The sequence below is a fragment of the Panicum hallii genome, chromosome 1 (assembly GCF_002211085.1).
Source record: "Panicum hallii strain FIL2 chromosome 1, PHallii_v3.1, whole genome shotgun sequence".
Taxonomy (NCBI): domain Eukaryota; kingdom Viridiplantae; phylum Streptophyta; class Magnoliopsida; order Poales; family Poaceae; genus Panicum; species Panicum hallii.
The window spans coordinates 48,377,084-48,391,351 of record NC_038042.1 but is presented as its reverse complement, the minus strand read 5'-3'; the positions used below and the strand labels follow the sequence as shown (position 1 = coordinate 48,391,351).

Genomic DNA, 14,268 nt, shown 5'->3' with positions numbered 1-14,268 from the left:
TTGATACACCACAACTGTATCAATTGAATAATTCAAGCTGTTGCAAGTTATAATTGCGGCATCTATCTATTTAGTTTTTTTTTTATAAGAACGCGCCCTTTTAGTTAACCGAACACCACCATTCCTCCAAGATCCAATAGTCTGTCCTACTGCTACGTAGTGAGGCCACATATTTCACTAAAAAAAACGTACAACAGAGGTTCGTTTCTGGTGAAGGTAGAGAAGAAGACGCACAAATGAAGTTTTACTGCACTAAGCTTACAATGGCAAATTTATCCATAGATAATCATGCCCTGAAGCGCTAGAGCCCCTCCCAACCCTCTAAGGGTCCTCGAGCAGAGAACCAGGAACACACCGCACCTACCCCAGGGTCCTCAAGCAGAGAACCAGTAACACACCCTCTAAAGGCAAAACTGGAAGGCACCATGCTTCGATTAGTGGTTCGTTTCAAAAATCGTGCTTCAACTTAGCTGCTATCCTGCTAAGAAAGCAGCAGATAGAAGAGAACCCTTGCTGTGCCGAGCAGGGTTCAGCTCATCGCATGAACATCAGGGTGCGCCTCTGGACAGCCACCTTGGAAGGCTGAGCGGCCTGCGGAGTTTCCTTCAGTCGTTGGCTCACCATTTTTTCGATCTTCTCTATTGATCTGGACAGTTTCTTCTCCATTAGATCAGGGAGAGCTGAATCATTTGGATTGGATGAAACCGTCTGTAAGGAGCAGTCAGATGGAGAGGAAGACGCCACTGGCTTGCCCTCGGTCACAGAAGCTGTGAGGTTTGCAACAACTGAAGTTGAGCCAGGATCAGGGACAGCAGCAACCTGTGTTTCCTGTGCTTGTAGTGTGCTTTGAGGATCATTCTGTTCTGCTTGTACTGGAGTTGTTGGATCCACTGATTGTGAAGAATCTTCAATCCATTGGATCTGCTGCCGAGCCGCAGCATCCTGTAGTAGATTTCTTCTCTCAAGAGCCTGCAAATTGCAATCAGTAAAGGAGCTGATTAACTGGGAAACATAACTTGATGCATCTGAATTAGGTATGTATATGCCTATACAGTTTTCTTTGTACAGTAACAGCGGAAAGCACATTAGCAAACAAAAGTATGAACTGTCTTAAAGAAGTGAAAGCTACCTCATCTGCGGCAAATAATTATATACAGAGAAACAAACAAACTTTGCTGAACATGAAGAAAAAGTTGCTGCAAAATCCTAAATTAACCATCAATGTGGTAAGCAACAATGGCTCTATGTCTTGATCTAGAAAACAGTGACTGCACGTATATTAATTCTTTACCTGGCAGAAGTATAATTACTTATTTGCAGCAAAAGAATCCATTTTCAATGAATATCATATTAGCCTTCTATAACTTTAAATAAGAAAATTACATTGTGTAGTATGCAAAAGTTGCTTCACGTTGTGTACACATGACATCATAAAGATACTTCCATAGTACTAGCCCAGAAGATGATTGAACCAGTAAAATATCTAAACTTAAGAAAAGTTACAAATACAATGCTCTAGCAGATATCTTGAATACATCAAAAAACTATATGAGCACTCTACATATAAAGATGAACTGAAGATGCAAATATACTGAATGGATCCATGTATGTGATTTTACTCTGACCTGAAGATGCAAATACCCTGAATGGATCCATATATGTGATTTTACTATGTCATATTAGATGAATGGAAAATCTCAGAAGCAAGGAAGGGAGGCAAACATAGGTTTGATAGGCTATCGCAAATAAGGTTCTCTATACAAGTGGTCAATACAAAAAAAGTTGCTGGTGAACGTTTCAAGTATACTTAGCTTAATACAACTTATGGTGACATATGAGACAAAAAAAACTCTGAAATGTGCAGCTTTATTGAGTCCTTAGCTTCTGCAATGCAGCCTGCATTTCATGAACCTCTAACATGATAGGTTATTCAGTCTACATGATACTGGATTACTGACACAATAGAAGATTGAAAAGCAAGAAACTTAACATAGACTAAATGGCGAGAACCAAATTTTAAAAATTGGCCTTATTACTCACTAAACCTTTCTCCAGTTCTAAGCACATTTAAATTGCTTCCTACCTAAAATTGAGAATAGCAAGATCCAAGCGTACAGAACAAAAAGGGTGCTGATTATAACCAGAACCAATTATTACCATGCCATTTGAATTACACTAATCTTTTGTGGTAGTCACTGCACTAAGCATGAAAGGTAAGGCTTGCTTGACCACATTTCATGCTACTGTCATTCTCACTCAAGCTATTGGGACACAGGCTAACTGAATTCATGGATATTGTCATATAATACACCAAAATGTGTAAGGCACCACATGAGTCCTGTAAGGGTTTTTAGATTCTTAATACCAACTCCACTCCAGAACCTACTTTGGTAACAAGGGCATTCTGGATACAAGACCAATAATGTTTTTCAAAAGACAACACACACTATTGGTTACCATAAAACTCTAACATTGTAGCAACGTTATAGCATATATTATAGAACAGATCATGCACTATGTACAACATAACCATAAAACTCTTAACATTACACGAAATAATCACATGAATAGTCCAAGGAGACTTGTCCGCACCTTTATGATAGATGTGATGTCACGGAGTGGGGTCCTTGGGTACCACTCAGGCAGGGGAGTCCTCCTCTTTGGCGCAGCTTTCACAGCCCCAGCTGGTGGCACATTCTCCTTGTTGCTCAACGGTGTCCGGGCCTGTCGAGCAAGCGGCTTGATGGTGCACTTTGCCACCACAATTCCCGGCGATGCCACCCTCCTGATAAAGAACCCACCACCAGAGTGGCCGGCAAGCGCCGGCCTGCTGGCAGTCCGCACTTGAGGCATCTTGTAGTTCTGCAAGAAGCTTTTATAGCACATCAGTGAGACTGTGATGCCAGAATAACCCACGAAATGCATCAGGACGTCAACAAATTGACTCATGAATCATAGTTTTTCTTACTTCTTCTCCTCTTTTGTTCTTGGTGCCTTGATGTCTGTTGCTCTTCTCCTAGATCTACGCAGAAGATTCTTAGTGCCCCGAGCCCTGTTGCTCTTCCCGTGGATCAATGCCAGAATTTTTCGGAAAAAATCGGAAACTGGAATCCAGGGCACGCCTGAACCTACGACTCTACGATACCTGCAAGAAAGCCGCAAGGCAAACGAGGCCAACGGATCAGACAAGGCCTCAAGAAAACCATCAGTGACATCAAGACCACCTGGTCCCCAATCGTTGTGCCCACATTCCTACTCCAATCAATCACACCTCCCCACGGATCCAGACCAAAACAACCCACAAAGTGCAACAGAACAAAGCGATTGGTGCCGAAGCAGGAAAAATCCCCCCAAGAACCAACCAGCCGAATCCCCTGCATTTCGTCGATTCTCACCTACAACAGGCGCCCTCCGCTCCTGATCCGCCTCCTAACCCCTCACCCTTCCGCAGATCTGCAACAGCAGAACCAAGAGAAAACCCGCATCACCAAACCGCTCGAAGAAACAAAATGCAAGAGCACAGCCGCCGGGGAACAGCAAGAAGTACCTCACGATCTGCTCCGCTCCTCTCCAGCCCGCGCCGATCCGGTCCCCGCGGCGACCACTCCCCGCGATACAGCCCTGGTTCGGGTGGGATTCCTGGGCGGATTTCCTAGGATTTGCGCCTGGATGGAGGTGGCTGCTGGCTACGGGGGAACCTCTAGCTAGCGTGGGGTGAGGACTGAGGGAGGGGGCTGCGGCGTGGGCGGGATCCTTTAACCTGTTCGATTTGAAATGGCGAGGCGGACAATGAGATGCCCGGTGTACGGCCGCGTCTGGTGGATGGAGAGCCGCATCCGGACGTCCGCGCGATGACGCGCGATGGATGGACGGACAAGATGGTTCCGGTGTACGGACCCGGTGCGCGCGGCCGAAACGCGCCGGTGCAACGGCGCGTTCGGTGGGGCCGTGCCCGTGGGCGCCGTCCCGAATTTCGAATTCATGGCGGAGGTCGGACGCTATCGGTGAAATCCAATAATCGATTCCCTAACAAATTGAATAATCGAGTGATTGTGATTGCTCTAATCGTTCCTCCACGATTGATTTCACATCCTGGTAGCCACGTGGATGGGTGGCCTGGTTCTAGGAAGAAAGAGTTCCAATAAACATGGGAGCAACCTATGACACGCTAAGCACTTCAGAGATGTTTGGTTCTCAAATAACCCTCTTCCCCACCCATGAATTGAGAAATGATGCTTCTTATGAACAATTGGATCAAAATACTCCTCCTAGTTAACCTTCCTAATCAGCTTCCTAGTTAATCTCCACAGCAGCAGGGGCGCATCATATCCAACTTGTTATCTGTATGACAGATGTGCAATCTGCTTTAACAAGAGCATATAGCAATGCAATGCAGACATAATACCACGAACATGTCATTTGACAGGAAAGTGCCAACAAGACTTGGCGATAAAAGTATTCAAGCTGTCAAAGTAAAGGGTCCACCATTTTTTTCTTGGGATCAATATCTGTCATGTAATTTGGTTTTATCATTGCATGAAGTACATTGCTGATACAAAAGAATTACTAATGTCACAGGCAAAGTGTAGAGAGGCTATAGCACAGCAGTGATTCATGTTCCATCCCAAAAACGTAGAGAGGCTATTCACAGTTGAAGCTATAAACGTAGAGAAACTGCAGCGACCCTAATGCTATATGCCCTCAAGCAGAGAGCTAGGAAAGCCCTGTACCCCAGGTCCTCAAGCAGAGAACTCCTAGACCCCTACCCCCCCATGCAGGCTAGACTGACAAAAAAAATAGTTAGGATTAGCGGCTAAGAAAGCTGCAGACAGTAGGAAACCATGCAGAGCAGAGCTTTCTCAGCTTATCGCATGGACATCAGGATGCGCCTTTGGACGACCCTCTTGGAAGGCTGAGCGGCCTTTGAAGTTTTCTTCAGGTTTCGCCTCACCATCTTCTCGATCTGCTCTATCGAGCTGGACAGTTTCTTCTCCATGAGATCAGAGAGAGCTGGATCATTTGGTTTGGATGGAGTGGCCTGCAAGGAGCAGTCAGATGGAGAAGATGTCTTCAGCTTGCCATCGGCCAAAGAAGTTGCAGGGGTTGCAATAGCTTGAGTTTCGTCAGTTGTTGGCATGCTTTCTGCTTGTACTGGAGTTATTGGATCCACAGAAGAATCTTCTGTCCACTGGACCAGCTGTCGAGCTGCAGCATCCTGTAGGCGACTTCTCCTCTCAAGAGCCTGCAAGTTTTGCAGTTAGTACATCAGTAGATCTCCAAGGGAACATAACTCAGTGCGCATCTAAACTAGGTATGCATCTCACATCCAAAAAAATATTATGCTCCTACCGTCCCTGTGGTTGAGTTATTTTCCTGCCTACTCTGAACAGTGGACGAACAAATTTTGACTCACCTTACAAATAGCAGTATAAAACTACCTCTAATAGGTTTCTGAAAAAAGCGCATTATGGGCAAATGATGACTACAAATGAAAAAATCACAATTTTCTGAACATGCAGCAAAGTTTGCTGAGAATCTAAATTACTGTCAAAATGGAAAGCAATATTGCCTACATGTACGGGTACTAATTCATATTTCACAAGCATGCTTATTTTATCTGCAAATATTTCAGTTGAACACTATAAGATCGGCTTTTAATAGTTTCAACAATTCCATTATCAACACATAAAACTAGCATAGTCATGAAAATTTTTTCATAATACAAGTCATGAAGATGACAAAACCAGAAAACAGTGACGGAGGGTGACATTCGATCAAATATATTGAATTTATTGAATCGTTATGCATATAATGCTTAACTGAAGATGCAATAAAAAAATATACCATGAGCCTATGATTACAGGACTCAGTTTTATGAGGCCACGTTAAATGAATGGATATTTCAGCAGCAACGAAGACGGGCATTGCAAATAAGATCGTCTACAGCTGAATTAAATCCTATCAACTTTTAAACATGAACTTGTATATAACCTTTGGTTACAAATCCACTCTTTATAATGAAGCTAGATCATTAACGCCAGTTGCTGTATGTCGTAACACATCTTAACAGAACAGGATGACGTGTGGAACATTGCAATTGCAGTGGATAGTTTCTACCCAAACAAGCACAGCAATTCAGTCATGCAATAAGTGAACCTCTAATATCAGTCAAATCTACTCGCTATTATGAACCTATATATCATAAATGCCAATTGTTGTATCTCATACACATATTTCTTAACAGAACAGACTGTCATGCGCAATTTTGTACGCGCAGTGCATAGTTTCTATAACCAAACAAGTACAACAATACAGTCATGCGACAAGTGAACCTCTAATAAGGGAACATTAAGTAAATGGATTCAGATAAAAAATTGGACTTATTGCTCACTGGACCATTGAATATTGCCAGGCACCTAAAGTTGAATATATCTAGTTACAAGTAAAACCGAACAAAAGAGAATAGGTTATGCCTTGTACGAAAACCGTTGCTAGGTCATTTGAATTAGAAGAATCTTTTGATATGAATCACACTAATGATAAAAAGATAAAACTTGGCTCATTCCGTTATCCTCAGCCTACTTTGGTAACCGCTAACCAGGCATTTCAAATTCAGTGACTAACATCAACTCCAACATTGGAACATTCTGGCATATCCTAGAGTACAGTTCATGCACCAAATACAACAAAACCAGAGAACTCGAAATGGTCACGGCAGGTACAGAATTAAGGGAACATTTCATAAACTGTAAGTAAATAGTTCACCTTGACGATTGATGTGATGTCACGGAGTGGGGTCCTTGGGTACCAATCAGGTAAGGGGCTCCTCCTCTTTGGGGCAGTCCTCAAAGCCCCCACTGGTGGCACATTCTCCTTGTTGCTGGACGGTGTCCGGGCCTGTCGAGCCAGCGGCTTGACAGCACCCTTCACCAGCACAGCTCCTGGCGGTGCCACCCTCCTGATAAAGAACCCACCACCAGAGATGTCGGCGAGGGCCGGCCTGGTAGCAGTCCTCACTTCAGGCATCTTGTATTTCTACAAGAATTTTATGTAGCACATCAGTGATGCAAGATTCATATAAATACCTCATCAGATCAATAAATGGGTTCAGGAATCACAATTTTCTTACAGCTATTCTGCTCTTGTCCTGTTCTTGGTGTGAGTCCTGTCGCTCTGCTCCTGGATCTATGCGCGAAATTTCTCCTGTATCCATGCAATAATTATTCGGACGAAATTGGCAAGTAGAATTCAGAGAACACACGGACGACTAATGCACCCCCCAAAAAATACACACCTCTTGTTTGGTCCAGGTCTGGCTTCTGCTCTTTCCTACGACTCTAAGATGCCTACCTCCTGCAAGAACGACGCAGCGCAGACAAGACCCATGGATAAGCATCATCAGCATGAAGAAATTGCCTCAAGAAACATCGAAGCTACCTAATCTGCGATCTTTCTACTCATAATCCCACTTCAATCCGCTACCTCCCCAGGGATTCGCACACAAAGAACCCAAAAAAACGCTTCAGAAGAGAGCGATTGGGGGCGAACCAACAAAATCAACCCAAAGAACCAACCAAATCCCCATCCCTACACGCTTCGCAATTCTTACCTCTGGTAGATTCCCGCGCCGCTCAGAATCCCGCACGCCAAACCTTACCCTTCCGCAGACCTGCAAGAACAGAACCATAGGAAAACCCCATCACCAAACCGCTCGGAAAATCGCAACAAAGCAAAACGATCCCCAAATCCTCCAAGAACCCGCAGAATTACTTACGATTAGCTCGGCTCCTCCCCGATCCGGGCCGGTCCGATCCCAGCGACGACTACTCCCTACGATACAGCCCCGATTCGGGTGGAATTTCTGGGTAGATTTCCTAGGGTTCGTGCCTGGTGGTGCTACGGCTCTAAATGGTTTGGGGATTTGACCGTTGGGGGAGGGCGACGCCGGCGGGGGTTTTAACGGGTTCGAAATTGGCGAGGGCGGTGGAGTGAGAACAACATCCGGGCGTCCGTTTGTTCGAGCGTGCGAGATGGACGGACAGAATGGTTCCGGTGTATGGACCTGGTGCGCGGAGTGCGGGGATTTCGAATTTTTCTGACCGTTAGGCCTGGGTGGAGCGCTATCTGATTAGTGAGAATCCAAACATCTGGGTGACCTGTATGCTCACGATGGAAGCTTGATGTTGATAGATCTCCTCAGCATGGGCAGCAGATCTCATTTTCAGGTTCAGATATTTCAATTTTGATAATTTGAAAGAAGCTCTTTCTATTTCAGCTGAAAAATATTACTGTGGATCATTTCACTTCACTGCAAAATACTCAGATTCTGTTTGTCGGAGATACTAACAACAACATTAAAAACTTTACTACCACTTCAAGTTTTCGGATCCTTCTTACAAGGTGGCCCACACTGGCACATTGCATTTTTTTGTCCCTTCAGAATACTTGCATTTCAAGGAAATAATTAAATTTAGAAGGCGAGGGGAGCTTCAGTTGTCTTTCCCTGGTACTGAACATTTGTCTTCCCACACTCTAAACTCTTTGGTATCTAAATTTATGAACATCCAGTATTTATTAAGAATCCATTGGAGCACCATTTTGAAGGGCAAGAGTTCCTGTCTCTAATCAATTAATCATCTAAGTACATTTAATCTTCAAATTAATTTATGCCATTATAACCTTAAACTACCAAAATAACAATATAGAGATCTTTCTTCTTTTTCCAATCAATGAGTGAACTTTTGGTGCATATATTCAGTAGCATCAAAAGCACAACATTCTTATCTAGCTAACGAAATGAGAAACAATCATGTGCACAATAAATAAGCACACATCTGTTTGCCGACTCAAGAATGTAACGAAATGCCCCCAAATGATAATGCATTGTGAAAAAGGAGTGCTAATAATGAGAATCCATGGATGAAATGCACTGACTAGGTTTGCTAATAGATAGCAAAACATAACAAATGAATAGGACTCAAATCCTAGAGGTTGCGGTAGTGGAAATCTAGCCAAGGCAGCTATTATAGCGGGTAGTTATGCTTTTGGGCAGCCACGAAAACCTATGAAAGATTGTAGATTTATTTCATCTTTTGTGTGGCAAATGTATTCTCGATGCCTCCTAGTTCTAAACCAAGTTGCGATGGGTTATCGAATTTGAAAGTAAGGTTGAGTGTGTGAGGATTATGGGAAGAAGAAGAGGAGATAGACCATTGATGTCCATGAATTGGAGCACTTAGAAGTCATAGACTGCTGGAGTAAAAGACTACTAAATTAAGGAGGTACTTGAGTTAGTACAAGTGTCCTTGCAAAAAAAAAGTTAGTAGAGGTGGAAGAGCGAAGGCTCAGATGACATGTGTTGAACTTGAAGAGAGAGGCAGATAGTTCAATGTTTTCAGCTATAGTTTCTAGTGTGTGACATACATTGGACCTATATGTGTGTGGGCATCTTGACTGCGATTGGATTGTCTTTTATATGGATGGGACTCCATCCATGGGATCTAGAAATCCTACAAACTTGAGCTCACAAACTCGTTAAGTCCCATTGACTATGTTATCATATAATTACTAAAATTACAATCATAACCTAATGGGACCATGTTCCTTACAGCCGGTGAGCTGGTGAGCTCCCCACGGGTGGGGAACGGATGTGTGTGTGTGTGTGAGTGAGAGAGAGAGAGCAGGCCGGGGAGATGGACTTTCAAGGTGGCCTGGCTTGCTGACTGGGCAAGTGGTGCCAGATTGGACAGCTGACGTGGCCCGAAACCGGGGTGGTTTCGGTTTGGGGGTAATTGGCACGGTTTCATCAATTGAAGGTGTAGGATGTCTGGTTTCATAGATGAGGGACCAAAATTGGACGGTCGTGATAGTTAAGGATTGGAAAATGGACTTTACCCCATCTGAAACCATGTTGTGTTATTATGACACTCTTAGCCGAAGACGTATATGTCTGCGGTCATGGGTCGTGGTTCATCTGGTCTTGGCTCCAGAATTCACAACTGTGCCAGCTTTGCAACCAATTCGGCATGGAGAATCTCTTCTTTCCATCTAGCAAAGTATGTACTGAGAACAATGAACTACCAGCAAGAAATTGCATTCCTGACGCATCCTATTCCCATAATATCAGTTGGAGTGGAAAGCATAACCGAGCCATCTTCTCCATTCTGTTGTATATAGCATCAGGACCCCTATATAGCATACAAGGAGGGCTGTGGAAATGGCTTCCATTACCATTGGTATAGCACCGATTACATCTTATTGTAAGGAACATAGCCCCATTAGACTATAATTGTGATTTTGGTGATTGTGTGATAACACAGTCAATGGGACTAATAAAGTTTGTGAGCTCATATTTGTAGGATTTTTAGGTTTCATGGATGAAGTCCAATCCATATACAAGAGAGTCCAAATTACAGTCAAGATGTCCTATTCCCTAGGGTTCGATCTGTGGATTTCTCACGGGTTTGTGCCCCGAGCTGTGGTTTTGCTGATTTTGTGGTCCGAACTTGTGGTCTTCTTGTGTTCAATTCGTTTGGGATTCTTGGTCTACTAGGTTCCATTGTCCGCTGCTCAATAGGTTCTACTAAGTTAATTTTTAATTTGTTGTCTTATTACATATTTTATTTGTGGTTTTACAATATGTACTACAAATAAGCATTGGTCACTGTAGCACCTAACTTTGTGCTCTTGTGTTGAACTGTCTATCAAATTAAAATTACTGTTAATTTGCTCTCTTACTAATGATATGTGGGGGTGATATTGGTACTGTAACAGTATATTGTAACTGATGTTCGAGGTCGTTGTTTTTTTCGGTCTGAAATAGATGGTGCATTAGCAAGTTATTTGGTTTTGCAAATGCCTTTTATTTTAGGCTTTATTTAACCGCACCACTAATGTACCCTATTAATTGCTTATTTCCAGTGGTTTTACAGATGTGGCCATTGGAAGGAAATACATGGCTAAAAAAGTCTTTTATTCTTTTCTTTCTTTGGTCTTTGTGAGGGTAAAAGTTAAAACTACATATGACTGTCCTCATCATTGTACTATAGGTCACAAAACATTCTTAACCATTGTTTTTTAGTACATTGTGCAAATTAATTGGTAACTGTTTTGAATTGTAGCACATATCATGAATTTAATGTGTACTCGGTTGCAATATTTAGATGACATAATTTATAGCATTGAAACTTGTGTAATTTAGATCTAGTCCGGTGTAATTTTTCCCAAACAAAACTAGAAACTTTGTAGATTCTACCTTAGCAAGTTGTGCCTTTTGCAATTGCGGGATTCAACTTGATATAGATTTCAGTTCTAAAAATTTTTCTAGGGTCAACTAACGCACCACTTGTCTCTATGTTTAGACAACGTTGCAGTAGTCACGACTTGTCATGTTCCTGCAGCATAGCCAATTGCAACGCTTGCAATGCATGGTTCGTTCTAGATCAGAAGTCATCAATTGATGTGCATATATCGGGGGCACGCACGGGCTAGTAAAAATTTTACTTGCAACTTTGTTGTCAGTCCAAAAACTTTACATGAAACTTTTATTTATTTATTGTGTGTTTGGACTTTTTGTTTGCCTTTTAGTTGGCTAAAAATGCACAAAACAACCCACTAATTTTGGCTGTAACTTTTTCATTTGTTGGTTTTGTGGATCTTTTACTACAAATATTACCTGTAACTTTCTTTTATATTTTGTTTTTTTGACTTTTTACTCTAGTTAGAAGGAAAAAAATAGACATTTTTTCATTATTCAGATAAATGAAAAAACATCTCATTTCATTATCATTTTTCAATCTTGTGCTGTGTGATTGAAACAAGTATCTGTGTTATTTGGTTTGAGTTAATCGGTATTATCAGATACTGTAGTTATAACATTTTTTAGTGTACCTTTTTTTCTTGATTAAACAAAATCTAAATCTCTTAATTATGATTATGAGGAATGTTCATATCCTTGTTATATTTGTATTTCATTAACTGTATCTTGAATTGGTTAACAAAATATGGGGCATTTTACATGTGTTTGTGTATCTGCACAGGGAATTCAAGGTGCGCAGTCCCAGAGACAACTACATAGCCAGCTGCTCCACTCAGTGTCATAGCGTAAATGGGCCTGCAGATGCAGGGTGCAGATTCCATGCGCCATTGATTGACCTTCCCTTTTTACAGCAGGAACTGAAATAAACTTTGTATGCTAATTTTTGCACATGGTTCATACAGTAAGTCTTCCTTCTTCCTAGCTGATTGTACCACAATTCATCTGTATCTACTGCTACTCCTAGCTATAAGATGTGATTGCCTTGGATGCTACAAGAAAATTTATAGTCTGCGTATTCAAATCTTACAACTTGTGTATATCTAGTATTTCTAGTGTATGGACACCATTAGAGTATTGGGATTCTGTTATGCTAGCCCTTATTACTTGAAGTTTAGTTTACTTATATGTATGAAAACTATTTAGTAAAAGTTTTCCTATGCAAAGGTTAATTTATCATCCGTGCCAATTATTCTTGGATACCTGCTAGTTACATAAATAGCAGATAAATAGTAGTTCTAAAATAGTCTGTCTTGTGTTAACCGTTAAGTATGTTTGCATGAAATCCGTGACTATTTAAGCAACTGTATTAAGTTACGAGCTTAATTACTTCATAAACAACTATTTTACAATGTTAGAAGTTGTATAAGTTTTGGAACAGGACTAGTGTAATTTTTATTCAATTAGACATTCATGTGCCATCTTTTTTTTGTTAGTTTCAGTTTTGGATTTTGGTGTGCTCGGATGTGTGATAGTAGGTAGCAGTATTTTGATATGTGTAGAATAGTCATATGTATTCGTAGTCCTATCTTGTTTTGCATGCTTTCAAATGAAAAGGTGCTTAATCGTTTGATTTCCATGTGTTGAACAATTTACTAACACTGCTTTTGATTCCAGCTTGCAAGGAAGTAATTACAGAGAACATGGCAGAAAGCCTTTGTCAATTGCTTTCTTCGCGAAGACTGCACTGGATTATTATATTTCTTGCTCCCTTTTCAGGTTGGTCAAATGATAAACTCACGATCCAACTCTAAAGTTATATCTCTTTACATCTAGGATATGTTAATTGTAGCAAATTTGTAACTTTTTTTTTCTGAAATAACTCCTGTAAGGTTCCAATTGCTAGGCAGCAGTTCAGGCCGAGTGAGGGCAACTCATTAGCGACCAGGTGAAGAACAATCGGTACAGAACTATGTAATGGTGAAAAAATTTGAAAGTGTGCCCGTTATGGCTTCTTAACGGTGCACAACAGTGTAAAGCGGGCCTGGAAACAAAAATGACATAGCAGCATGGGAAGCCGTGGGATGCTAGATCAATGGCTACCCACTGGTGATTGACAGGTAAACAATTTCTGAATCGATTGATGAGGAGACACTTCCTTTTAGTATTTATGAAGGTCCCAATATAAGTATAGTTAGCTTCACCACCTGCAATCTGATCCCTTTCCCAGGTCATATGATGTTGAACAAACGTGAATAACTATTGGCTCGACGTGCTTTGATACTGCTTGATTCGCTGCCCGAGCTACTCGCTTGGATGGGAGAGCGGTGAGGAAAGGGAAAGCGAGCGATCAACCAAATATTCCTTCCCTTGGTTCTGAGTGGAAATCAGTGTTCCCCTGTTCCAAACACACCTAATTGATTCCTTTCCAGAGGAAAGGAAAACTCTTAACATTCCTCCAAAAATCCTTTGATCCAAACAGAACCTCACTCCATTGCTCCACTGTGCCTGCAATCTCAACGGTAGTGTGGTGCGCGCTGCGACGTTCTCTCCTGGATGCAGCGCATCACCCTCCTCTTTCAGCATTACTCAACCAGCCATGTACTTACTTTCCATCAACTTCTTCCTAACATGATGCATTTGTGATGTGTTTACAGGAGGCCAATTCACTCCGTCCACGACGTGCCCGTCCATCACCAGATTGCACTCTGAAGCTTCCTCCAAGAGCCGATCAACTAGCGCACACGGAAACCATACGTTCCAAGGAAACCCAGGCACAGGTGACGCCGTGGCAGTGTGTTGGATGGGATGCAAAGATGCTGCACTAGTTACATCTCCTGATGCCTCCACGCCGACATTCACAGTGCATTTCAGATGGCATCTCCTCTCTACATTTGCACTGTAATCCCACAGCACACTTTTCTTGGTCTGAATATACTGAAAGTTCGAAACTGGAAATGGCCCCTCCCGTCCAGTTATCTGTATAAATATATTTATATATGATTGCGTTTGCT

At 42.0% G+C, this 14,268-nt stretch overlaps 2 protein-coding genes across 5 annotated transcripts; both read right to left on the bottom strand.

The window, feature by feature from the left end:
• Positions 1-172: 172 nt before the first annotated feature.
• LOC112874317 (protein POLYCHOME-like) lies at positions 173-3,709 on the bottom strand. Of its 3 annotated transcripts, none has more exons than XM_025937576.1 (5): positions 3,548-3,709; positions 3,396-3,453; positions 2,969-3,145; positions 2,593-2,872; positions 173-969 (listed from the first exon to the last, which is right to left on the bottom strand). In XM_025937576.1, exons 4-5 carry the CDS (start codon positions 2,851-2,853, stop codon positions 535-537), a joined length of 696 nt encoding a protein of 231 aa, XP_025793361.1. In that variant the 5' UTR covers positions 2,854-2,872; positions 2,969-3,145; positions 3,396-3,453; positions 3,548-3,709; the 3' UTR covers positions 173-534. The 3 variants fall into 3 exon arrangements, with proteins under 3 accessions (XP_025793361.1, XP_025793371.1, XP_025793380.1); XM_025937586.1 differs by having other exon boundaries at positions 2,593-2,862; XM_025937595.1 differs by lacking the exon at positions 3,396-3,453.
• A 758-nt stretch (positions 3,710-4,467) lies between these two features.
• Positions 4,468-7,912, bottom strand: LOC112874500 (protein POLYCHOME-like). 2 transcript variants are annotated; one of them, XM_025937845.1, is made up of 6 exons: positions 7,775-7,912; positions 7,610-7,669; positions 7,295-7,353; positions 7,130-7,203; positions 6,766-7,035; positions 4,468-5,242 (listed from the first exon to the last, which is right to left on the bottom strand). In XM_025937845.1, the coding sequence occupies exons 5-6, from the start codon at positions 7,024-7,026 to the stop codon at positions 4,865-4,867; spliced, it is 639 nt and encodes a 212-aa protein (XP_025793630.1). In that variant the 5' UTR covers positions 7,027-7,035; positions 7,130-7,203; positions 7,295-7,353; positions 7,610-7,669; positions 7,775-7,912; the 3' UTR covers positions 4,468-4,864. The 2 variants fall into 2 exon arrangements, with proteins under 2 accessions (XP_025793630.1, XP_025793638.1); XM_025937853.1 differs by lacking the exon at positions 7,295-7,353.
• Between the last annotated feature and the right edge of the window lie 6,356 nt (positions 7,913-14,268).

What these genes read in the sequence shown, in the direction of transcription:
- LOC112874500 (XM_025937845.1), bottom strand. Translation starts at nt 7,026, where the DNA reads ATGCCTGAAGTGAGGACTGCTACCAGGCCGGCCCTCGCCGACATCTCT. An exon ending in ACATCACATCAATCGTCAAG is followed by an intron (nt 5,243 to 6,765) that starts GTGAACTATTTA and finishes CAAAACTTGCAG; the next exon opens with GCTCTTGAGAGGAGAAGTCG.
- LOC112874317 (XM_025937576.1), bottom strand. Translation starts at nt 2,853, where the DNA reads ATGCCTCAAGTGCGGACTGCCAGCAGGCCGGCGCTTGCCGGCCACTCT. An exon ending in ACATCACATCTATCATAAAG is followed by an intron (nt 970 to 2,592) that starts GTGCGGACAAGT and finishes TGCAATTTGCAG; the next exon opens with GCTCTTGAGAGAAGAAATCT.